Raw genomic sequence first — 25,698 nt, forward strand, 5'->3', positions numbered from 1 at the left:
CGAAGCTCCTCGGCTTGGGCAGCTTTCCGAGTGCCCCAAAGCTCCACAGCTGATTGCCGCCAGTGCATGCGGCATTTGGCCCCTCTGCCCCCCGCCCCGCTGCTCCCAGGCATCCTTCGTCCGTAGAAACAGCTGATGGCCGAGGGTCAGCCTCCGTGTCGATGGAGACGTGGCGGCAAGTGACGTAATCCTTTGCGGATGCACGTGGCACAGTGGGACGGATACGCATTCCAAAGCACAAAAGTGGTAACATGGGTATTTAGGCGATTTTAGTGAGCAACCTCTATATATTAAAATTGAAATTAAATACAAATACAGATAACAGATATTTGATATATAATTGATGCGCTTTTAATTATAATATAATAAACAAGGACCATAATATAAAAAAACAACACATAAACAAATATATTAGAAGGTAGTTTACTTTAAAAAATCAGTTTCTTTAATTTAATGAATTAAAATAAGTAATAATAACAACTATGATTTCAACCAAAAAAAATAACAAAAAATAACAGATTAAAATAGATTATTAAAAATATAACAGATTAAAATAGCTTACTTTAAATAAAATTACGCCACATAGAATTTTCCATTCGCAGTATTTAAAAAGCCTTATTTATTATTTGAAATATTAATTTTATTTTTAAATTGCAATTACAATCTGTTGTTGTTTGCTTGTCTGTTCACGGTTTGCTTTTATGCTAAGTGGTATTTTATTTGTATTTATATATATTTCACACATTTTCTTGCAAACAATATCAATAATTCTTTTAACCTAATAACAGATGCCACTTTGTTGGTTTGTTCTTGTTTTGTTTTTGTTTGTTTTGGTTTTGTCGTTTCCCTTACACTTGTTGGTTCTAATATTTATCTCTTGTATGGTTCGATCTCGGCCTGTCTCCGATTCATCCACCTCAGACGCGATTCCTCAAGCTTAAAATTAAATTACAAAATACAATCATTCAACTTATATCCGAAGATACAAAACAAAGCGCACAATGCAGTATTTAACTTAGCCGTAATCACTTGCAGAACTAATTACAATATTAGAATATTATGTTGAAACGCAGGGGAAAACGAAAACAACAACGTAAAAAGCGTAGTACAATACACAACATTACCCTCTAAATGTATTTTAATAAGTATGCGAATCGTTTATTTTGTAATGAGTAATAAACATTCTCCATTGCACTACATTTGCATCTGAAGTAAAGCGCTTGCTTTGGTGTATAATGCGTGTATATGTATACATATCGGGGTGTATATATATACTATAGATAGAAATATGTATACGTTGCATATAAAATTATCTCGGCGCAAATATTCGCTGCTCATTGCACGGTGCGAAGCAGTTAAAATGAGTTAGTTGGGCTTGGTGGTGATTATGTTTTTGAGAAGAGCGCGAAAGATTGGTTGATCATCTAGTATAGGCTTCAGTTAAGGTAAAAAGGTAGGCGTGGCATAATGCAGCTTTGAGTACTAGGTGTTTGGATTGGAGTCCTTATAAAGCAATTATCGTTATACTTTTGCTCGTAGCCGCGATTGGAGTTTAGTTTGCAGAGCGTTTAGTAATGCTTAGGTGTAGTGTTATTAGGTTTTAGTATCGAGCGAAAAATATGATCTTTACATTTCTTATGGTACAATTTTGGTGATGAAATGTAACTTGTATTAAATGCGCTTGTATGTAAATATATATGGATGTACGAATGCAGGTGAGGCATATAGATGTATACTTCGTATATGTTGGGTATGCTGGTAGGACTTTGTTCTTGTATATGAAAGTAAATACAGAATACAATATGATCGAGGTGTATATGATATATGCATGTATAAATATATGAATGCCATCTCTTCAAGTCGGTGAGCTTAATTTTGAATGTGTGTTCAGCTTAAATGCGTTTCTTCTTGAGTATTTTCCATATGATGAGCGATAAATAATTTGATGTATCGTAGTTAATGCTAGAAAGTAATTTCATTTCAATATTATTGCATGATTCTTGTTTGAGTTCGTTCTCGTGTGTGTTTTCCAAGTACTGATTCAATACTCCTAAATAGGTATGTTTAATATTTATTGTGTTTTATGCGACCTTAACTCGGTTTATCATTAAGCATTTATTAACTTGTCGTAATTTGTCGTTTAATATTTGTTCTAATCACGTTTTAGTATCGCTTCATACGTCCCCTCTGACTATTTTGATATTGCTGTCATACACAGTTTCAGTATAGATCTATATCCTTTTACACGTTACAAACAATATTCAGTTTTCCCTTACATTCTTATCCAGTAGATTCCACAAATTGCTGAGGTGCTCCTACATTGTTGTTAGCTTTAAGTGGATAAATGGACGGTTTTTTGTTTGGATTTCATTAGCTTTATGTCGATTTCTTAAGTCTTTTAGTTTCAAATCATCGTATGCGGTATATAAAGAACTCTGATTGGCTTGGGTGCTAGAAAAGAATCTATAAACTATGAAAACCACTCAAAAGTAGGGTAGGGAAAGATTCAATGTGATTGTTAGTGGGGTTGCCATGCGAAACACGTCATACACTGAGAGAAAGACTATCGTAGGTCGAAGGTCGATAGCATTGCGATTTGTGCATTCTTGGACAGCTTGTTTGCTCTACTTGCTTTTCAATAAAAAATATACCACCTCCAATTGAATTTCTCTTCTAGGTTTTTTTGTCTCTGATGCAACCCAGCAATTTGTACAATCCCCGACCTCTTCTATACATAGATATATATTTCGTCCCAATCGATTTATACAAGTATCGGTTAAGAAAGCTTTATTTCATACCCATGCAAAATATATTGTTTCTGGTATTTAATGTCATTACCTTAATGTGGTGTGCATGCTTTATTGGGCATGTGCTGTGCCGTTTTAGTAATTCGGTGTCTTATGTACATTATATATTTTTGTTTTCCTTCATTCCTATCAATATCTGTTGAGTTTATCTACCGCACAACACTCTTTTGATCGTCATATATGCATGTCTGAAGTTCGAAAGTTGACGCGTTTGTTTAGTACTTTTATTAGGAAAAATAGTTTGCGTTTTCCGTCCTGATTCGTCGGTTGTTGTTTTTATTTTTATGGCTAGCAAAATAGTTATATCGATTTGGTTTGTTAGAAAAAACAGCAACGCTAAGGTAATGCAAAAGTTATCTTGTTTTTTGTTTCTCTTTTGTTACTTTAGTTAGTATTTAAAGATCAGTGCATTTGCGTAATATCCTTTATACACTCTATACAAATCGTCAGCGAATTTTCTTGAGTAGCAATCCTCATTTGCGTAGCTAAATACGATGCCTAGTCTAGGTAAAGAAAATGACTAGAATAACTGGTTCGACTTAGGCTAGTGGTAACTTGATTTTTGTATATTTTTACACGGTGTTTATATTTGCAAGCTTTTTAGGCGCGGCGGCAACAATGTCCCTCAAAAGAACATATACAAAAAGTCAATCAAAAATTAACAATTAATAGAAAATCAAGTTCGATAAAAGCTAGAGCAGCTAGCAAAGTTCTGTTTATCGATCGGCATTCAAAAGTCCAGATTCGTTACATATGCTATTTCATATAAATTCCACTATTATTGCTTTGTTATATTAATCGGATTTCGTGTGTGTTCACTTAGTTTGAAGATCTCTGGCTGATGGTACTCTAGAAAAAATACTGTTGAGTGGCTGATTCGTTCTCCAGTTGGTTTACAATATCTGTTTGCGTTTGTTGCTCACTAGTGCCATATGGAAACAAATGTCCTTGAGAAAAATGTAACTAAATCAGAGAAATAATTCTCATGCGATTGCACTACCGGACATCGTTGTCGCCTGACGCTCACTCTGCAGCTCGCGGTTGCGTTCGTGCTCAGCGGTCTCGGAACTGAAAGAAATGGGAAAATAAATAATTTAATTAAGCCAAACAAAACAATATGATTCTCTTGGCTTTGAAAGTATTTGAGAACGATCTGCTTACTTGGACCGCACCGCAATTGGACTTCCGGGTATGTCAACTGGATTGGCATTATTGTTGTTCGTGGTCGAGGCCCTACGTCCATTGCCCGACTTGTACGAGAATATGGAGTCGTTCTCCATGTCGTTTTCAATCTAAAAGCAATTCAGTTAGTTTCACGCTCTGCGGAGTTGCTCTTCAAGGGTCCTTACCACCTGGCGCTTGTACGACAATCTCTCGCTGGACACAGATCCGCAGGAGGAGCTCTCCGAGACCGCCTGGGTCACGCTGGTCACCGTTGGCGGACTACTGGGACCCGGGAACCGCTTGGAACACACCTGGGATTGGATGTGCTCGCATATGCGCCGAAAACGCCGAATGTTACCTGCACAAGCAAGCAGTTCAATGAGACTGTATAGATAGTTTAGCAACGAGGCATTGATTACCTGACAGCAGCGTAAATGTCAATGCAAACAACATGTCTGCTATGTCGCCTTGTTTGCAAATGGCACTGATGTCGACCTGAAACCATACACATCCTATTAGCACACTGAGTTCCTTCCGGCCGATGGTTTTCGAACTCACCTGGAACTTAACGTGGCGCTGGAACATGACAGGTCCGTTGCCATTCCGCTTGTACTCCACCCGAAACGAGGTGGGCGACACCACACTGTGAGATAGTTCGGCCATCTATAAGCAAGCAGTAAGTTAATATATAATATAATAATTGTTTATTGTTTATGTAGCTGCTTACGGATAAAAATGCGTGTATCAAATGCGCCTTTACTGTGGCAATGGGCTTGCCCTTGACCAAAATGGTAAAGGTCTCATCCTTCTCGGTTGTTATGAGATTTCCAAACCAGGAGCGCTTCGTAAGCTCTGGCGAAGATTCGGGCGTCAAGTGCACCTCATCGGCAGAAACTGTGCAAAGATATTTGTAGTTTTATTCTGGTTTTCTTCTGCAACTTAGTAGCAACACCCACCCTGCATTTTTCTGCGATGGAACCGCGGACTGCCCAAGAAACTGTTTTTGATGTTTGTCAGCCGCGTCTTCCACAACTGACCACCGGGTGTATTGCAAGGAGATCCGGGCATTCCCGGACTGCTGTTGTTCATCATGGGCGACCCATTGGGATTCACAACTGTAAGGGAGGAATGTAAAGATTATTCCAGAACTATACGGAAAACGTGATACCGACGTGTCCTTTGGCTAAGCTGATAATTTCAAGCACATGTTACGGATAAAAATATGCAATTTACTTATTTGGCACTTGAAAACACAAAAATAGCCATTACAGGTCGGTTTTTAGTACATGAAACAAGATCCAATACTTCTTCATGTATTCGGATCTTCTTTCTGTACCAGTTTGCTACTTTTAAGGGTTCTACGGGGCATGCACACACCACTATTCGAATCTGGATCGTGGAACATACTAATGGCAATGGTCGGACCTGAGTTGGCACGGTGGTGCACCGACGGCGAGGCAGAGGTGGATCCGCTCGAGTTTCCACCCGGACTGCCCGGCGGTATGCCGCAATCGCCTCGCTCCCGCGGCGATCCTCCGCCGCGCTCCTGACGCAGTGAATCCCTGCGCTCGATCCGCGGCTCCCGCACCACCACCACATCGCCCTCGATGCTCTTCTGCGAACTGTGCGACGGCGTCCGGCTGACGGAGGAGTGGTGTCCGGAGCGATCTCGATCCCCGTATGTGGAGTGCCGGGTGCCCGCCGCCGGGGAGGATGGTCGGGATATGGCATTCGCCTGCTGCTGCGCCGAACTCATCGGGGAGTTGCAGCGCGTGGGACTGTGATATGAGGAGCTCCGCACCGACGAGGAAACAGTTGTGGGCGATCGACGTTGGTGGTTCCGGGTGCTGCTGTACGATCGGAAGCTGAAAGAAGTTAAGGATAAGGCTTATGTAGCTATATTTTAAATGAAGATACTCACTTGAAGGCCTGTCGTCTTGGCGTGAGCGGCGAACCTTCCGATATCTGTCCATAGCTGGGTGCATTGGTGCCATTGATGCGACAGGTGTCCAGACGCTTACGCGGCGGATCCACTGCATCCAGTTCGCTTCGGGACTTTTGCGCAATCTCATCGTCATCCTCCAGCGCAGGTCGCCTTCGCTTGCGCTCGAGCAGCAGGAAATATATAACCTTCTCCGTATTGTGACTGTTGAGTACGAGAACGATAGCGTTACATAAAATTCGTAGTAAAATATTCAGGACTTTCAAACCCACCTTGCACTGAGCAGCTCCTGGATGAGTTTTTCCTTCTCCTTGAAACAGCCCAGCGAGCAAATCGCGTTCAACACATCCGGATCCACCGCGGTGGCTGTGGGAATAACGTGTGTCTGCACCACCTCCATCATGGGCAGCTCCAGCTCCAGCTCTCCTTTGCCACCAGCCGTGACCCACGGATGGCGGTTGATTTCAGCCAGCTGGACGCGGTCGGAAAGGAAGCAAAAACGAGTTGAGGGGCGGAAGTCCAAAGGGGGTGGGTAAAATAGCTGGCAACGTGGTGACCCAAAAACCAACGAACACTTGGGGGGTGGCTTCCAAAATGACTCACCACCCACACTCAAAAAAAAACACGCAACAGGCTACAATATTTCAATTAGCCTAAAAAAACGTGCTTTAAGAAATTTAACAGAAATTAATCTGAATTAAACAACACGCTTTAAGAAATTAAACAGAAATTAAACTAAATTAAACAACACGCTTTAAGAAATTTAACAGAAATTAAACCAAATTAAACAAGAAGAAATTTAAGAAATTTAACAGAAATTAAACTAAATTAAGCAACTTCGGGTCTACAAAGTTAAAACCGCTTTGGGGGAAATTATTGCACTTTCTGCTATAAAAATCGTTGGGAACACAAGTTCATTGTCGTATCAGATCACCACTGCATTGCGGGGTGGTGGAGATGAGGTGCGGATGACTCACCGTGAGCCGCCGGTCCGGATTGACCTCAATCATGCCGCGCAGCAGACTCTGGCAGTCCGGCGGCACAAAGTGCGGTATGTGAAAGACGCCGCGCTTGACTTTCTCCAGCAGCTGGCGCAAGTTGTCGTCGTCGAAGGGCAACGCACCCACCAGGAGGGCGTAGAGGATGACCCCGCAGGACCAGACATCCGCCTTGCGGCCATCGTACTTCTCGCCCTGGAAAAATAATAATGGGGAAATGGGGGAAATGCGAAATCAGAAATTGAGACATTTCCAAGACAAGCATTCGTTTGTTTGCTGGATATTCGGTTTATGTTTGCTTTCAGCTTGATTATTTTGAAATTCGATTGGCGCTTGTGCGTGGCCCCCAATCGTTATCCCTTTTTTATAGAACCACATTCGTATGGGATTGCCATAATCCCCACTCGAATGCTTACTAATTTAAAAAGTTTTCTATGCAAAGACGGACAGGGCTGGCCTGTTCAACTCGTTGACGTCCATCGGCGTGTCCATCAAATGCCAAGTTTGCCCCACTCCGACGAATCGTGGTTTTCCTAGGGGACGGTCATTGACTTCGCAGGTAAATGGCACACTGACTCGTAGTTTGTTGCCACTACAATGTGTAATTGTAGCACGATTGCAAATAACTGGCCACGAAGTAGCCGCTTAATGCGAGATATTTAAGTCTTGGAGCACGAAGGTCTGTTATTTTTTAATGATTCCAAAAGCATTTCAACTGATTTTTGTATCCCTGAGAATTTGAGTCATTTGAAGTACTTACAGTACTTACTATTTACCTACAACCTTCTAATAAAATGCTTACTTTTTTAAAGAAATGGTGTTTTATTCCGATGACGAATGAAAATCTATAACAACCTCTTATGTTTCCAATAACAGTTGGCAGTTTGAGTTTCCGAAACTCAAATTTGTAAGATTATAAGTGTGGTATACGCTCGATTACCCAAACCAAGTCTTGTCTGCTTATTCCAGACCCAACCAGCTCCCAAAGATTGATAAACGACCACTTATGTGATTGAGTACATGGGCTTTCCACGCAGTTTTCCCCCACAAATTGTCAAGGTTTTTCCCTTGCAGTGCAGATTTGGTTAGCAGCCATCAATTAGAAGTTGGGAGGGAACTCTGACTGTTGAATATTTATAAAAGAACATATATGTACGTGCAGATAAGCTAAACATCACGTACCAAGCTGGATTTATAACCAGAGACTGAACGAGGAGATATTTTAAAATTCCCCTTATGAATTTATTACGGGTGCAGGAGCTATAAAGATTTGCCAGAAGCTGCAGCAGCTCCTGCTTAAAGGATATGATGCAGGCTACACTAAGAAAATTGCGAAATTGCTGTCTACACTTTCTTAAGGCTGCAGGATGTTTCTAAGGTCGAGAATTCTGATAAAGTGTCCTTAATAAGTACGTAAGAAACAATGCAGAAGCTACTTTGGGGGCAAAGTAAATAGCTAGCTTGCTTTCAAATTTAGGTGTTGTATAGCAATAATTGCAGTAACTGAAAGTGTTTCTCTAAATGGAAGAATGCTGGAACTGAAAATAACTGACTTTTAACTCGCAATAAAATGCTTCCCCGGAGAACCTAAGGACCTCTTTTATCCTTGGCGGAAAATCGAACGCTTCAAGGGGTAATCGCAACTTTTTGCTGGGTGTACAGAACGCAGTGCATCCCGAGCTGGGAAATCATATGCGCACATGACGTGCATTTGCATAGAAGGGAGCTGACGAAATTTGCATAGGAAAGCGACTCCAGGAGCCGCCTCCCCCGACTTGCTGCATCTGAAAATGTGCTAAAAAGTTCGCCTTGATTGACGTTTATGCGTTGCCGCACTCGTGCGGATTGGGGGATGCCAGGTCCTGCCTGGGCCGGCAATCTTTTGGCCATTTTTCACTGGGAGACTCACCCGTATGACCTCTGGACACGCGTAGTGTGGGCTGCCGCAGGAGGTCTCCAGCATGCTGCCAGCTGGCTGCAGGGAAGCCATGCCAAAGTCCGCTATCTTAATGTTGTTCTTCTCGTCCAGCAGCAGGTTCTCCGGCTTCAAGTCCCGATGGCTGGAACGCAGAGTAAATCCAATATTGATTGCCGTTCGGACGGGAAGCTTTCAACAGGCACTTACCAAATCGAATGCGAGTGACAGAAATCCAGGGCGGAGATGATTTGCCTGAAGAACTTGCGCGCCTCCTTCGGCGTCAGTCGACCCTTCTTCACCAGGTAATCGAAGAGCTCTCCGCCGGATACGTGCTCCAATATCAAATACAAATACTTCTTGTTCTCGTACACATCGCTCAGGCCAAGGACGTGTGGATGATCGATTAGTTTCATTATGGCGATTTCACGTTCGACCTGTGCGAGGAGGGGAGAGTGGAGCACACAAGCGGTTTTAATCGACTTATCGACAATGTTGCCAGGTTCCTCGTAAATCCCCGTACCCACACTCGGAGAAAAACCGATCCAAAATAAGAACTGAACATTGTTTACAAATGAAAGACAGAAACGAATTGGCCCAATCCCCAAATAACCTTTCACATGGTGTATTGAGAAGCTTAAGTAGCAAACTTAGGCATAAATATTATTTAAAAAACGTATAATTTGGCTTCAAGCTATTAAAAACTGATCCTATCTCCCAAGTATTTTGATAAGTGCACTTATCCTTAGAATGCACTCAAAGTGCCTGGTGCTGGGCCGACCATAATAGCCCATTGTTGTCCTCCGAATGGCGTCCGATTTCTCATTGCGTGTCCCGACCAGCTGGCCCTACAACATGGACACCGCACGCAATCATCGGCGGTTCTTCATCCTCATTTGCACCCCTCGACCTCACCTTGCATTTCGATTGTGCTACATGTCTGAGCTTTTCCCACCCCCAGAAACTCCACCCCAAAAGCGGAGGGCAGTCAATTCTGTTTTAGTTGGTTGTCGCACGCACTAATTTGTCCCATGTCCTTTCAGTGTCCTACAAAAAAGTGCACCACATTTTCGGCAGATATAGAACAGTGATTGTGGGTGGGGTAACCTTTCCATGGTTCTATTATGACAGCAGAGAAAAGATAAATAGTTGAGCTTTACTCTGACTTTTATTGGTAGTGAATGAATGAATGAAATCTATTAAGGGTGTTTGTGCTTGACACGCATTACAATGGAGGTGGTGCGTTCTCCAGTATGACAGAAAATCGATAAGAGAACAAATAAACCATAGATAATTTGCCGCACATTTGAATTATAATTGATATTTACGTAAGAGAAGCTTTCTTGATCAAAATCTTAAAGGACAAACACAAAGTATCTGAAAAGTTGTAACTCCCACTAAAAATGGAAAGTATCCTTTTGTCTTTGTAAGTCCCACTAAAGATGGAAAGTATCCTTTTGACTTTGTAAGTCCCACTAAAGATGGAAAGTTCCTTTTGACTTTGGCGCACCGCCGATCCGAAGGCAATGGAAGCCACAAGCCAGTTAAATCCCCAGAGCATATCCCCATTTCCTATCATGTCATATAAGACCAAAAGTCCAAATGGCTGTAAGTTTGACTGCAACGCCAGCTCCGCGGATCCGCCCTTCATCAAGCCCAAAAAACACGGAGCAGGGCAATAAAACAACGAACCACAAAACAAATTTTATTGTCACAGTTTTTTATGACCCGTACGCCAGGAGAAGACAAACAAGAAACAAGCAAGAAATAGGAGGAGAAAACGAAAAACAAAATCATAAGCTGCGGGAAAACAATAAACCGATGCCAGCGAAACTTTTCATCGCGTCGCGACCTTCGACCCCGCAAAACCACTCACCTTCATTAGCACCGATTCGCTGAGTTTCTCGCGATTGATTATTTTAATCGCAACCTTCTTGCCAATCACACAATGCACGCCCAACTTGACGAGACCTGCGAAACAATAAGAATAAGTTAGGAATCCTAATGGCAATTGCTGTTCCGAGAATGGCAGCTTTTCCTAAGTTGTTGCCAAGTTCAAGTGGGAAAAGGGTGATTTCAGTTGGAAAAAACCACTAGAATGGCTATGTGCTTTAACTTTATGAGCGACTTTAATCGATTGAACTGTAATTTAATTGCAATTATTGTTTTGCAATAATAATATTCAAATGCTTTTTACTGGCCGAACAGATTCGAAGTATATTTAGTTATTAAAATTATCAAATTGTTATATTTTAAAGTTGTTCTATTTTCATTAGTTTCATTGAATCATTTGTCTGATATTAAGGACTTGGAAAAAGTTGCTTCAGGACTTCGAATAGTTATAGCAGACTAAAATGCAATTACAGTAAATAAGTCCCGAGTGAATAGCCACTCCGCCTAATAAATGCAATGATAGTTTCACCCGATGCAGCCACCACCCACTTAGTATATCGTAAAAGGAAAGAGTTTTCCGGCACTTACCCGTTTGACCCTTGCCGAGGGTTTTCTCCAGGCGATAGGGCCCCACAAATTGGCAATTCTCCGCCGTGACATTGTTCTCCTTCTGCATTTTGTTGGCCGTCGCTTCGACTTCGACTTCGTCCTGCGTCCTGTCGTCCTGCGCCCTGCGTCCTTGGCGCCCGCTGCTTGGGGCTCCTGGGTGTTAGCTGTTAGCTGTTTGCGGCTGGCAGCGTCAGCTGACTCCTGGCCATGTACTCCTGTGCTCCGCCTGGCCCCACTCGCCTCCTCGCCGCCTTGCCCCCTTGCCACGCCTACCAACGTTGTTGTCGCATAGCTGCAAGTGAGTGTGGGTATGGGTGTGGGTATGGGTGTGAGGTCCTTTAATTACTTTTGTTCGACAAAAGTTTTATTGCGATTGTTAAGAATTCCTTTTTGCAGTTTGCAAATGATGCAGCGTTTAATTAACTTTTGCCTATAATTGTACTGCTATTTCCACATGACTTCATCACAAAATAGTGGCTGCAATAAAACGAGAGAGAGAGAGAGGGAGACGAAACGATGGTGAGAGAGAGCGAGATAGAGACAGAGAGAGTTAGTAAGGTCAATGTGATTACCAATGAATATTTATGTTCCCCCTTGGCCAAACTGAATTTTTAATTGAAATAAATGGAAACTAACTATGTTGCCGGATAACTATGTTCGTGAGGTTGTGTGTACTTTAGTCAGGTGTTCTAATTAAAACCCTCCAGCTGTGCCTGTGTGCTGGCTTCTGCTTTTGGCCATTTCAGGAGAGAATTTATGACTCCGACAGCTTCCTGCAAGCCAGAAAACCATCACATACACACATAATCAGGTGAGAAGCACATCTATTTCAGTGTCTGTTGGTTCATTTAAATTTCGTAATAATCTCTAGCCTTTGAAGTGTTTCGTTTTCAATTACTTGCCCATTAGGTTTAATTAAAGGTACACATTCTGCTCATAGTAGTTGTTTGTGCAGTAAAGGGATTCGTACTTCGGTAATTATGAGAAAGCTGAAACAGAAGGAATTTTTGATTGTTCGCACCTAATGGATTGTTTAATTAATAAGCTTCGAAATATAATCTGTATTTAAGTATTCTTGCGATTTTGTGGCATTGTACATACTAGACATAAAGAGATATTTTGTAATGACTAAAACTATTAAATAGCTAATATAATATTCTAGGCACTCATCTCTATCATTATTCAAATGCTTCTGCAATTTAATAAAATTAAATACAATCATTGAAGCAATTAACTCAATTAATAAAATACACTGTTGATTTACGAGTTCACCGAATTAACCCTTTAGGACTAACTTACGTAGGGCAATCATTTTTAGGGTCTAGAAAGGCGGGCAAAAAGACAGAAATAATTTCTTGGAATTTTCCTTGCAACTTCTTGGCAATTCTCACTTTTCAATCTGCTGCTGGCCATGAAGTGAAACGAAATCGTTTAAAAATTTCATTAGAAGAGCACTAAAAACAACCATAGAAGCAACAACAATTGCTCAACGGGGCGTGTTGGCATAAAAAGCGAGCATAAAACTTGGCCAACGCCGACTGCCTGAAAGATGGCCAAGAACAAAGGCCACCCAAAGATAGAAAGCCAGGGATTCGCTGTACAGTACTGGACGGGTGGAGGGCAGGTAAGCTTTATATTCAGATGCTGACGCAGTCACTGATAATTCTCCGAGATGACGTTGAAGTGCCAAGTCCTGGGACGGGTTTGAATGAGACCCCAAACTGACAGGACGATGGATGCTTACGCGCTCAAATTGAAAAATAAGTGCACATCAAAATGGAACAGTGCGCAAATGTGGATACACAAAGAGGAATACATAAGCTTTGGTAGCCATATTTTGATTTACTTTTACTTTAATATGGCCAACATTACCGTGGAATGCCAAGTACAAACAATTCAAAATAGTTGCACTCTTATATATGAACACTAGCTTTGTTGGTCAAAACTTAGAACTAGAGCAAATATTTAATAAATATTAGCATTAAACAATAATATATGACCTTAGTTTTCAGAGTCTGTATAACACGTTCACATATTTAAGAATTTTTCATTTCAAAAACGAACCTTTTTATTTTCTCTGGACTAAAAGAGGAGTTCATGGGTGTGAAGGGTGTGGTTCTGGCTTGCCCCTAACATTAAGGTTAAACGGGCAGCAGCTGGTGGCTCTTACGCAGGAAGCGCAGGAAGGAAGGATGCTAACAAGCCTACCGCCAAGCCCTTTCCCTTCCGCCCGAAACAATAAGAAAACTTTCACTGGCACCAGCACCCGCACACCCCGCCATCCTGACATCCTTTCACCCTGCGCCCCTCCCCCTGCTGTTCCGCTAACCTAATTTGAAAAATGCGCTAAAAGTTGAGAACTGACATTGTTTGGCAAGTGCCAACAGAAAAAATAGCGCCAAGATAAGGCCAAATTGAAGCCACGAATGGTGGATACTTCGCATAACTTAAAGTTTTCATTTGCATGTACTTTGGCGATTTTATCGCTCCGCAGGAATTTCCACTCTGTGGGATGTAGGTATTTTCCCAGGCAGTTTTATTCGGTGAAATTAAATCACTTCCCCAAAGATTAGAAAACAAGTGATTTCCAATCAATAATTCTAAATTCTTCGTGTGGCATGATAACAAGCAGTGAATTTTAAGTTTCTTATGCTTCTCCAAAAAGTATGCTATGATTTTTGCATTTCACGGAATTTTATGAAAACCGTCTCATCAAAGGAAACCTAATGAAATAAACCAAGTGCTCGCCCATATAGGCGCACCAAGTATAAAAGAGGCGTGGCTGCCAACTGCCATAAACAAGTCATCGTCATGGGCCGCCTTTTTCAGTTTTTTCTGAAGCCTTCGCATTTGGGTCTGCGGCAAAATGTCTACACAGGGTTTATATATAAACATACCATTTTATTTATATATATATATAAATTTATATATATATATGTCTGTATGGATCTGAATAAGTTTGCGTTTGTGTGCGTGCAATAAAAATCATAAGCAAAACGTTTAGAGCATTTGGCGTTGATTTTGGCCTAGCCACGGGAAATTTATGCTTTTAGGTCGTGGCAACTAGGAGAAATTCACAAGGCAAAAAAGAAAGCGGAACGGGAAGGGGAAGAGGAAGAGCAAAAGTTATTGAGGCAGGAAGGAGAAAATGGATACGACCATTATTGATGTATGCCCAAAAAGAACAGGGGATCTGACCAACTTTTATGGCTCCATGCCCCAATAAAATGCCATCAACCATAATTAAGCGATTTGCAAACAATGCACAGCCATATAAGGGCAATGAATAGTGCTGAGATACATCGAAGCTGGAGATGGCTTGATTTCGCATAAATTACTTTATGGGAAACATCAGGAAAGTGAGACAATGTGTGTCGCAATGGATCGATGTTCGATTAATTAGTAAAATGCTTTGACAACACTTCATATTAGCCAAAGCTTCATTTATAGCCAAATAGATGGGTTTGTGTGTTTAATCTTGATATTTTAGTTTACATAACCTGTTTACAGAAAACTTATTATTTACTAACTACAAAATCGTACCGAATCTCTACTAAAACAAGCAAAAAACTATTATCTTGAATACGTTAAATTAAACAAGTAAAAGAATTTAAACTAAAAGTTTTACCGCAAAAGAATCTCTTAAGTTTTTGTTACTGCACATGTATTATCATTAGGTATACTCATTAGCATATCAATTAACAATCAAAGTTATTTCTACAACCAATTAAACTTTTCTACTCATATTTCATAGGCCAAAATCCAAACCCCAATTAGCAATTATAAAACCCCCAGCCCAGACTTTTCTAGTTTCCTCGAATTTACATCTTATTAATGTTCACTCAACGGTTCCAAAAACAATTAACAAGCTGAGCCTCAAAACGCAGCTGTCAGATGCTGCCCTATTTTCATGTTCATTAGCCATCTCGCACAATTAACCCCGAGGGGCACGGGCACCGGAAAATAAGGAGTTTTCCGAAGGCAAATGTGTTATCTAACCAGCAGCAAGATTGAATAAAAAAGCAAGCAAAAATGACTTTGATTTCTCTGGCGAGCCCCATCCACATTTGCATACATCTGGCTGAGAGCTCGAGGGCTAAATTGCCTTTTGCAGCCGAGCCAAGGAAAGACCCCAAAGTTTAAGCAACTTTATTTCGGCTGGAAGGGGAGGTGGTGCCATCTAAGAGCCAGAAAAACTCAATTTCAAAAACGACAGTCAATAAACGCACCCAGCTCACACGCACATTTGTGAAAGGGTCTGCAAAATTCACTGGAGCAGTATGCCAGCCAACGTGGCGTATGAGTGTTTTGGTTTCGCCCTCAACCCGGCGTTTTTAAAGTGCAATCAATAAAATGCTTTTGAGTTGTGAAAATTGTGCGTAAGTGGCATTTCATCATGGCCCCCTCCTGACAAGAGTTCTGTGAGAAGGCGAATTGAGGAAATTCTGAAACAGCAGCAGAAACCAAATGAGGAACAGCAAAAGGGCGTTGCTGCCAAGGGAATAACGAGAACTTGTGCACAGTGGAAAGGGTGGAAAAATGAGAAAATCTATACCCATATTATCCGTAATCTCTCATCTGTTCAAGTACATTTTTGAAGTAAAATTAATATATATCCATATATCTGTATTTATTACACTTAATTCAACCATACTTATATAGAAAATAAAACAACTTTAATCTGGATAATGAAAAACACGGGGAATGATATCTTTACTGGCAACCTACTAAAGACATCCTCCTCCAAAGTCCTATTAGCCATACTTTACTGGTTTCCTATGCGATTTAGTTTACTCTCGCTTTATTGACTGCTTTATGTATTTAAAAATATTTATAGGGACGTTGACCACTGTGCCACTCAGGGCCTCCATCATGATGGCTCCTCAACACGATTTCTCGTTGAATGCCTGTTATTGCATCCGTTCCTGTTTGTGATGTTTCCCCGACACCATGTTTAATCAGAATCAGACACCGTCAGGAGCAGAGGACTGCAACAGCTGGCTCCGCATTCATCAACTAATTGCAATTATGTGGAAAATTAAAATCAATATTTAACTAACTTCCGCCCCTCGGATGCTCCACACGAGTGCAGTTGTCATTTGACACTGTCATTTAACATTGAATTCCACATTTCATGTCGGATCGCATCTGCGGTGTCAGCAGCAGCAAAAAATTGTTTGTTTCCGATAATTTCTCGATTGAATTCCTTAAATAATTGAATTGCATAACAGCAACCAACAAAAATATCCAGAAAATTTATTTTGAAAACACTTTTTGCATTCGAAGAATTTTATTATAAAATCAGAAGCAGCAACATATTTTTGGGTTCGCCATTCTTAGAGGATAAAGGAATTGTTAGATATTTAAATCATTTTGGATACTGTTTATTATACACACATATATTTGTATAATAGAATATTTCTTTTCTTGACTAATGACTTGTAAGTAAAACAATGAAATTAACCCAACTCCCAAAAATACTAAGTGAAAACAAGTCAACATGCATTTCCATTCCTTTAGATGTCTTTCAAGAGCTAAACAAACTAGCTTAAGTTTGTCAATTAATCTTTTATAGAGGAAATCAATCAAAGCATTCAATGAATTTGTCACTTAGTTAGAATAGCCACCACAAGTTGGTAAATACTTTTCGTCTCCGAAAACAAACAAGTTTCCGGAAGAATCTGCTGCTTGAACGGAGAAAACAAAAACAAAGCCAATAAACCAAAGGACAAAGCCCTCTGCAAGCCGGATACGTTAACTTTAAGCTTTCAGATTTTGAGCTGGATGGAAATAAGGAATGAAAATGGCTCTCCTTTCATTATTAAATAATGACCAGCGTGGAAGCGGAGATGCTAAGCAGCTTACTCGCAAATCGTGGCTAATAAACCGCTTAGATCAACACGCAAAATGCAAAAGCAAGAACCCAGAAAAAAAACCTCTAACCTGGCCCAGTCAACTGTTCAAAAACCCGCAGTTAGCTCAACAGCAAAAATTCGATTAAAAGCAACCAAAAACTAACACAGTTGCCGGAGGAGAAGGCGGCTCCTATTTGAGACTGCAGGACCTGGACCGGCACAAATTAACTCGATTTGATAGGGCCAAAAAGCCAAAGGCATCCACAGCAGCTGTTCCTGTTCACAGCAACAGGAACAAACAGCAAACAGGCACAGATAAATAAATTTCCCAAAAAGGGAAAACTACGTTTAACATCCGAATTAAAGAATAAATCGAATTTAAAAAGGTACACCTATTAGTTAAGTTCAAGAAGTATAATCTTCCAATCTACAGCTAGTTATTGATGAAATAAAATCGTGATGCAGATATTTTCTCTAAGTGAACGGTCCTGGTTGCCAGTTTTGCTCATCTTTTTGCGAAACCAGCCTCGAATCAAGTTTGTATTTGCCTACGGAGTGTCCACCTCTCGTCCTCGAAATTTGCCAGTTTATTTGCCCTGCCTTTTGGCAGGACGATTTCGATTACCAAACACACACCACTGACTAACCTGGCCGGAAACTAAAAAGATGAAATGATTAAGGTCGCAATTAGATGGCTAACATCCGCACTGAACTCCAGCCTCACCGTTTTCAATCCCCCGAGCGGCAAAAAATTCAATTATTTCTTGAAAAAAAAAGAATGCAAAGCCAGCCAAATAAAATGCAAACGCGAAAAATTGGGGAAAACTGAAAATTGGCATCGGCATAAAAGAGAATAGTGAATGGAATAGCTGGAAATGGCAGAGACTATGAAAAAACTCAATTAAAAACGAAGACTAAAAACGCTGCACAGTAGATTGTTCAATTCGATCAAGTTAGATTGCTATGGATAAGGATGAGATGGTTAAACAGAGTTTAAGTTCAAAGTAAAAGGGAATACATACTAAATCGTTTAAAAGTATGTAACAGGAAGAAAAAATTTAAAATTGTTTTTGAATTTTTTACGCAAAATGTTGAAATTTCTCGTTTGCACTTTCACTAGCTGAGTAACGGGTATCTGATAGTCGGATAACTCGACTATTTGGCTAATTGGCATATTGGTCTATATTTTTAAAGACTGATTCCATGCTTCTTACAAAATTATCAATGGAAATAGAATAAATATCCAAAAAGAAATCACTGATTATTCTCGAATTACAAACGAATCATGACTCATCAGTACTATAAGTAAGACAATTTATTATATTTTGAGTGAAGACCCACAGAAGCAATGGGAAGTGGGAGAAACACTCGTGAAACTTTCCCCCTTATTCCGGTCACATTTAAAGGAAACTCCCCCTCACAGTGTTTTTCTTACAAAATATGGAAATCAAGTTTAGTTGTACAAATAATCCACAACAGGAAAAAAGAGCAACAAAACGTAAACCAAACAACAACAATCTAAAAAAAACAGGGCGAAAAACAAGCAGGGCATTTTTCAATTTTTCGCGTCAAGCAGCCACCCCTCCAACCTCGGATATCCTCTCAACCTTGCCCGTGGGGCAAACAATCCGGACTGCTGAATCCACAATCCGGGGAACAAGATCTCAGGACATGAGCACGGACTTGGCAAAGCCCGCATTTGTTTGCAAAGCCACGGGCTCTCGCCAGCCATCACCTCCAGCTGCTCCAATTCTCCAATGCTCCACTCCAGCCCGCTTAGAATTCAATTAGGGAGTGCGGGGAGCAGGAGTTGTATGGACACTCGAAGAAAATGGTACAGTTTATCTCAAATTTATTGATATTCAGAATAAGATTCATTGAGAATTTAATTATATCTTTTGCAAACTAAGTTGCACGTTAATTGTAATTTTTAAGTACCAAATCAATTTCTACATAGAGCTACTTTAACTGATAAGATAATATTTAAATTATCATTTTACAACTACAAGTATATTATTTATATCGTTATTGATTTAAAGTATCCTAGACTTTAATAATATTAATTGCATCAGTACTTTAGACATATAACTTCACATTTCAAATTCATAAAGCAACGTCCGTGAATGAGATATCTATTATTGCAATTTAATAAAAAGATAAACTTCCCTTTGACAACAAAGTTCCCAAACCAGAATATTCTTTGCTTATAAAGTGATCTAAAGAGTCCAAGTCTGAAAATAACATTTTGTTTATGATATTATTCAAAGCATCCAAAAGTATAACAACTTTTTTGTGCGATTACGCCGCTCGTCCATGAAAAAAAGAACGAGAAACGCGTACATTTTGTGGTTTTGCCACCGCACTTAATTCAATTCTCATTTACTCAGTTATGCATGCGTGATGCCGGCGCCACGCCCTCCAGCCGCCTCTTTTGGCCAAGGATGCTGGCCTGGCCAATTTGCGATTCCCAGCCTCTCGTTATTTTGTTGCCTTGGCACAATTTTCTCCTTTTTTTCAACACGCCAGGACGAACGTGTTTACGCCTTTCACGCGGCCACTTTGACGTTTTAATTCGCCGGCACTTTGGGTGTGTTTAATGCAATTTCTTGGCGAGATTGACGGGGTCCAACAGGCCCATCTGGCGGCTGGGATTGCACTTCAGATGCGGCTTAATTGGAGACAGTCGACAAAACTTTTCAATTAGAATTAATGATGTTAGGGCCAACTGCCGTGGGCACATAACAACATTGTTGCAGAAAACTGAGAAAATTGCACTTGTCGCTGCGGTGGGTGAAATTATTTTGCCAATTACAACTGCAATTTTTGCACAAATGGAAATCCCCCTGACAGACAACTGAAATATGCAAATTAAATTTATGACTCGACATTCCTCGAGGCAAAAAGTGCCGGTTGTGAAATGCAATTCTGGTGTTGCATACTGTTGGTAGGAAAAAAGGAGCTCAAAACTAAAAATCCAGCCTTTAATGGCAGACTTAAGCCTTAAAGTACAAATAAGCGGATATTCGGCTCCTTTGCTGTCAAGGATTTTGCATTCCGGGTTTGGATTTTGTGTCACATTTGTGTAACGTGTATTTCTCCCTTTCTTTCTCTGCACTTTTTTGGCAGCCTGAGCCATCGCATTAGGGCTAAGCAGAAGGCTCGAACCCGAGCCGACTGATGGAGTCTCTGATGTAAGCCCAGTTCTGTATAATTGATGACATCCGAGCGGGACCGCACAAGCAGGTCAAGGCAGGTGGCTGGGGGCTCATCCAAGGCCAGTTAGGCACGTCTTGCAGGTAAGTGAGCCCTTAAATTGCCCACTCTCAATTTCGCTGGGAATAACCCTTTGAAGTTCGCCATTTGAATAATGGTAAATTTTCCAAGAGGGATAGCTTTGAGTTCTTTTTTTAAATTAATATTATAAAGAATGCATATTTACAATAGGCAAAACGGGTTCATGCATTAAATTCCCATTTTGTTGAAAGATGCAGCTCCCAAAGATAAAGCTCCCTTAATTGATTAAATATATATTTTTAATAATTCCTTATTGTAAAATACGAATTACTGCAAAACGTTTTTAAGAATAGATACACACATCTATTTTTATTCTATTTGTACGGTAAAGGTAGAATTCTAAGTGGCTTTCCACACAAACTCAAAAAAGATATTTCCGATAAGACATCCAAATAAATGTAATTATGTTTTGCTGAGGCTAACACACTAGACTTGCCCTTGAAGCAGTATTCTATTTCTCCGCTCGCAGATAACCAATTTCACACCAATGCCAGATGGAATACCCTTCGGTTAGTCCTGAAGAAAAAATCGATTTCGGGGCCATTGGATGGGGAAGGCTTCGGCTCCACCATTCATTCTGGCTCCACTCGTGCAGGCAATAAAGCGTTCCCAGGACCCATAATATTTGCCTAAATGTTTCGGTCTCTGCTTTGGAAATCCCTTCAGCGGATACTGGCTAAACCTATGACAACAACTTGAAAAACAAGCGGACAAGCATTCCCTCTGCAGAAATTTATGCGGTCGGTCGCATAAACAAATTTCAACTTTCCAACAAGCCGAACAAAAATTGCAAGGTGGCGCAAGCTGAATAAGCAATTCGATTTTGCCATATGCAATGTAAATCCTCCACGGACTTAAAGAGGACGTACGTAGGGACATGCGGCACATGTTCCAGGCTCAAAAGTTGTAGGCAAAAATGTGGAAGGAACGGAAAAAACGTTTGCATATGCTTTAATCAAAGGCAGTGACGTACGGGAATGTGGTTCATTCTTAAAAACGTTGCCAGGATTCCGGAGAGGGTTATCGCTGGTTGGGGCCGCGGGGTCTGGGGCTTGGGGCTTGGGGTTTCGAGAGAGGGCTTCCTCCAGAAACGGAACTGTTGACAAAGCCATGCGGGTTGCTGCTCAGCAAGGATTGCCAACGGACATTTGTGATTGTCCGCTGGCAAGTCCGGCGCACGCGCAAGGGTTAATCCTGAGAGAACGGAGAGAGCTTCGCGACTCTTTCTCTGCTCTGCCGCCCTTTCTGCGGCTTACACGCCCCACTGGGTGGTTGTTGTGCTCTCGGCAGGGTTGCTTTTGACATTCTGTTCGCCATGTGCCCCACTGTAAGAAAGCTGTGCACTGGGAAAAATAAGAACTATTTAATTTGAAAACTGCTTTGAGTTCAGAAAAATGGGTTTTTTCTTTTGACAGCATTGAGAAGATATTCCATTTTCGTTTTTAAATAGCACTTCGCACTTACATTCAAATCTCCTACATAATTTCAAAGCATTGTCTTGTCTATTTAAGCGAAAGGTATGGTACAGTTTTCCTGCTTTGCGAAATAAGTAAATTTTCTATTGCTTTAATATTCTTTTATGAATATTCTATTACTTTTTAATCAATTCAATTACATGTTGAGAGATCCATCGAAACAAGATCTTACCCTAATTTCTTGCAGTGCACCCTCCCCGCTGCCCCATTTTGCACCCATCAACCCCTCGTTTCTTGGTTGCCGCTTATAGCTTTTTAATTGCAAATAGGAACTGTTAACATTTTTGTTTACGTTTATTAAACTAATTGGATGAGGCAATGCCACTGCATAGTTTACATCCTGGTCACCTGGCCTTTGTTGGGGATTTTCGGGCTGCAGAAACGAGCGCCCACGGTTAGGGCACTCCCGACTTTGTCTACAGCCGTAATCCCCCGGGTCATTAAGGCGTCTACGTGTCTGCAACGGCAGCATCGCAGGATGCTTCCAGCCAGGACATTGTCGCCTGCCGATTGTCGCATGTTTTATTCAGTTCTGCGATGTTCTCCTCGTCGCCGCCATCAGGTTGTAAATATTGAACAACACCAACAACAGCGGCGGGGAACAACAACCGAGGACAGAAATCCACCGGAAGCCAAAATGGTGCTCATATTTTAAGATGCTGCATTTTTGATCTGACGCGACAGTTTTCTTATTGCCCAAGACGAAGGACACCTTAATTGTTGGCTGCGAAAAGGATGAAAGCCAAAGTGCTGGGAAAGCTTAAGCTGCAAGAACCCCTGGGACATGTCAAAGGAAGAAATGGAAAAGGAAACAAAAATGGAAATATAAAAAAAGAAAGAGAAATTGTAATAAAATAGAGATAGAAATTGAGTTAGAAACAGAGATAGCAACGCAGATATGATAGGAAAGGATAAAATTATACGAAAGCCACTGGAGCTTAACATTTGGCATTTTTATCGATAAGCCAACTTGTCCGCCTTGTATCTATGAGATATGAAGGAATTCCCTGGTCTTGCGTTTGATTGATAAAAACTTTGACTTTGCCTGATGAAAAGTTTGCAAGTTGTAAGCGCAAAGTTTCAAAGAATATGTCATAAGCAAGTTACATAAAATGTAGCACAAATGTTGCATTACAGAAGATTTGACATTTACTTTGGTCTGACAGTTGCGAAATTACCAACAATAATTTACATTGAATAAATGCTTTCACAAGCGAAACAACTTTATATACATCTTAAACAGATTCTTGCGAATTTTATGAACGCGAAATTTAATAAAATTTAGATCCCATTCAATTTGCCCTTGCTCCCCAAGAACAATGTCCTGCCATTTATCGACTTTTTGTTGCATGGATTTATTTTTTGGTACGCCCGAGAGTAGAGTAGTTCATTAGGGCAGTGCAATGTTGACAACAACATTTTGAGGGTTGAACTTGGCTATAAATACGAAACTATAATGCTCACAAAAGAAACTAAGCTGACAAAAACAGACAACAAGACAGGGGATCACGGCTTGGGGTTGAAAATGGAAATGTTTATGAACTCACGTTCCTAAGTATTTCTGGACGGGTGACGTCATTGCCGCAGAATATGATTGCAAATTATTGGGGATACTTGGACGTAGGTACACAAAAGCATGACATCAATCAATTTCAAGTATTTATCATCATTTTTACTCGGCAATCCGCCCGTTTGTATATCAATATTTTGAGCGAGGACAATTTGATAACGAAGACGTTTAGCCATTTGCAGGGCCAACTTCTTCAGGCCCACAAGTGTCTCCTTCATTTTCCGAACCGCCCCATCTTGTCCCACCCCTCCTTTCCCCCTGATTAATGCCCTTACTGTCAGGGCAAACACTTCAAGTGCCCATTGAGCGCCCGGCTCCTCTGCCACCTTTCTCGAAGCTCGCAGGTGAGCACTCGTAAAACTCAAAAGCCACATCCGCCCACCATATTAAATTCTGCAATTCAACTTCGTTTCGTGCAGAAACAAAAAACTGTCTATAAATACTGTTAAATGAGTGAGTTGGAGTCTCTTGCGAACCAGGACACTGAAGGAAAAGATACCATCTAAAGCAGGTTGCATGCTAAAATGCTAAGTTCAAATATTTAACCACTTGTCCTTAAATTATCGCATAATATAGTATTAAGCTAAATGAATTATAGCCCAAATGCACTTTTTTCAACTTTTTAATTACAGGATGTATGAAAAAATATGTTTTTCATTAAATTCTATTCTATTCTCTGGTCAACCAAACGCCTCAAACCAGTTTGTTTGAAAATTCGTAATTTAATTATGGTGAATCGAAAAAGTCCTAAAATATCCTATATTTTCACACTTTGCCTTTAAACCCTTTTTTTCTCAGTATGTGTGTAGCCATACGTAGTTGCGGTTGCTTGTGGTTTCCCCCTGAAATAATTGTGGGTGTATGGGTGTTTGTGTGTGGGGACGCACGGATGGATGGTTCGATGTTGTTTCCCAGTTGTTTTTGGTTGAAAATCGATAGGAACAAGAAATCCATAAAAACAAAACAGTAACAAACGGAAAAAATGTGAAAAATGCATAACATCGTTGGAAAATATGTGGTCTCTGTCCACCAACTATAGAAAATACGTAAATTCTTCAACAAAGCACTGAAATAAATATGGTGCTTAAACATTTATGAGCTCATCTTTTTGACCTATGCTCGAAAACTCATTATTATTTTATAATTGGATAAAATGTATATTAATTGGGTGGATTCGCAAACACACTTAAGCACCTCACGTTGTCTGGGACAGAAAATACTTTAGGATACTTTGTTTTATACCAATAAATGTAAAATGTATCAATATTTTGGAAAGTTTTAAGTGAAAATGGAAATTGTATTTATATATAAAAAATAAAAGTTTAGGTCGCAAGTGATTTTGTTTAAACTTGGTTTGGTGCTGAACAACCCCCTTGAACAAATCGGTGGCAATATGGCAAGAATGCAAACCTGCTATGGATAATGTATGGGCTCTACGTACCAACTATTTCCGCTCGGGTGTAAAATTTCAGAGGCTTTCGGCCTTATACAAATCACTTCCGGGATGAAGCGTTCACGTTGTTGCACCCACAGTGCACACATACAGACGCCCACTGCCGCTCACACACACACTGACAGCTGGCCACGAGACACCAACACACGGCCAGAATCGCCTACACCTACGCAGATACAAACACACACACTCACACGCGAAGAAAAGGAAGAGGAGCTGCAACCTCTAATTTTCCTTTGTATTTGACAAAAAAACACTTTTCGTTTATTTCGTTGGACCGCTCCTTAATTATATAATTTTGTTTCACTTAAAGCACTTTACGATTTAACGCAATTGGCGCACATTCGTCGCATGATTTGCATAAACATTTTACTGATTTTTCCCACAGCACACACACACGCGCTACTTCTGTGACGTACGCACTATCGCACACACAGGCGTACTCTTTTTCTCCTTATTTTTTGTTGCCTATAATCGCGCTGCCGTTTACAGTTGGAAATGGTGTTCCAACTAAAGTAGTGCTTGTCCGTTCTTTCTTGGCCACGGCAAACGTTGTCTACAAACTGAATGATTTTATGGAGCGAGGCTTGCGAAAAGCCGCGCTCTGCTGTATAACTGTAAAAAGCGTGGCGTGCCAAAAGGAAGAGAGCGCTCTCTGAGAGAAAGCACGTTCCATGTTTTCTGTTGTTGTTGCTGCTGCTGTGGTGGTAGTTTCGCGGCCAC

General features: G+C 40.7%; 1 protein-coding gene across 1 annotated transcript; it reads right to left on the reverse strand.

Annotated features, from left to right (window-relative positions):
• Window positions 1–660: 660 nt before the first annotated feature.
• LOC6543798 (serine/threonine-protein kinase BRSK2) lies at window positions 661–25,654 on the reverse strand. The gene is made up of 16 exons (XM_026977184.1): window positions 24,964–25,654; window positions 11,308–11,805; window positions 10,703–10,797; window positions 9,037–9,263; window positions 8,821–8,971; window positions 6,891–7,106; window positions 6,186–6,385; window positions 5,893–6,117; window positions 5,349–5,836; window positions 4,928–5,086; window positions 4,699–4,865; window positions 4,530–4,634; window positions 4,391–4,466; window positions 4,157–4,329; window positions 3,969–4,099; window positions 661–3,875 (listed from the first exon to the last, which is right to left on the reverse strand). The coding sequence occupies exons 2-16, from the start codon at window positions 11,393–11,395 to the stop codon at window positions 3,791–3,793; spliced, it is 2,586 nt and encodes an 861-aa protein (XP_026832985.1). The 5' UTR covers window positions 11,396–11,805; window positions 24,964–25,654; the 3' UTR covers window positions 661–3,790.
• Window positions 25,655–25,698: the final 44 nt, after the last annotated feature.

Source organism: Drosophila erecta, unplaced genomic scaffold, assembly GCF_003286155.1.
Source record: "Drosophila erecta strain 14021-0224.00,06,07 unplaced genomic scaffold, DereRS2 tig00000021-arrow-pilon, whole genome shotgun sequence".
NCBI lineage: Eukaryota > Metazoa > Arthropoda > Insecta > Diptera > Drosophilidae > Drosophila > Drosophila erecta.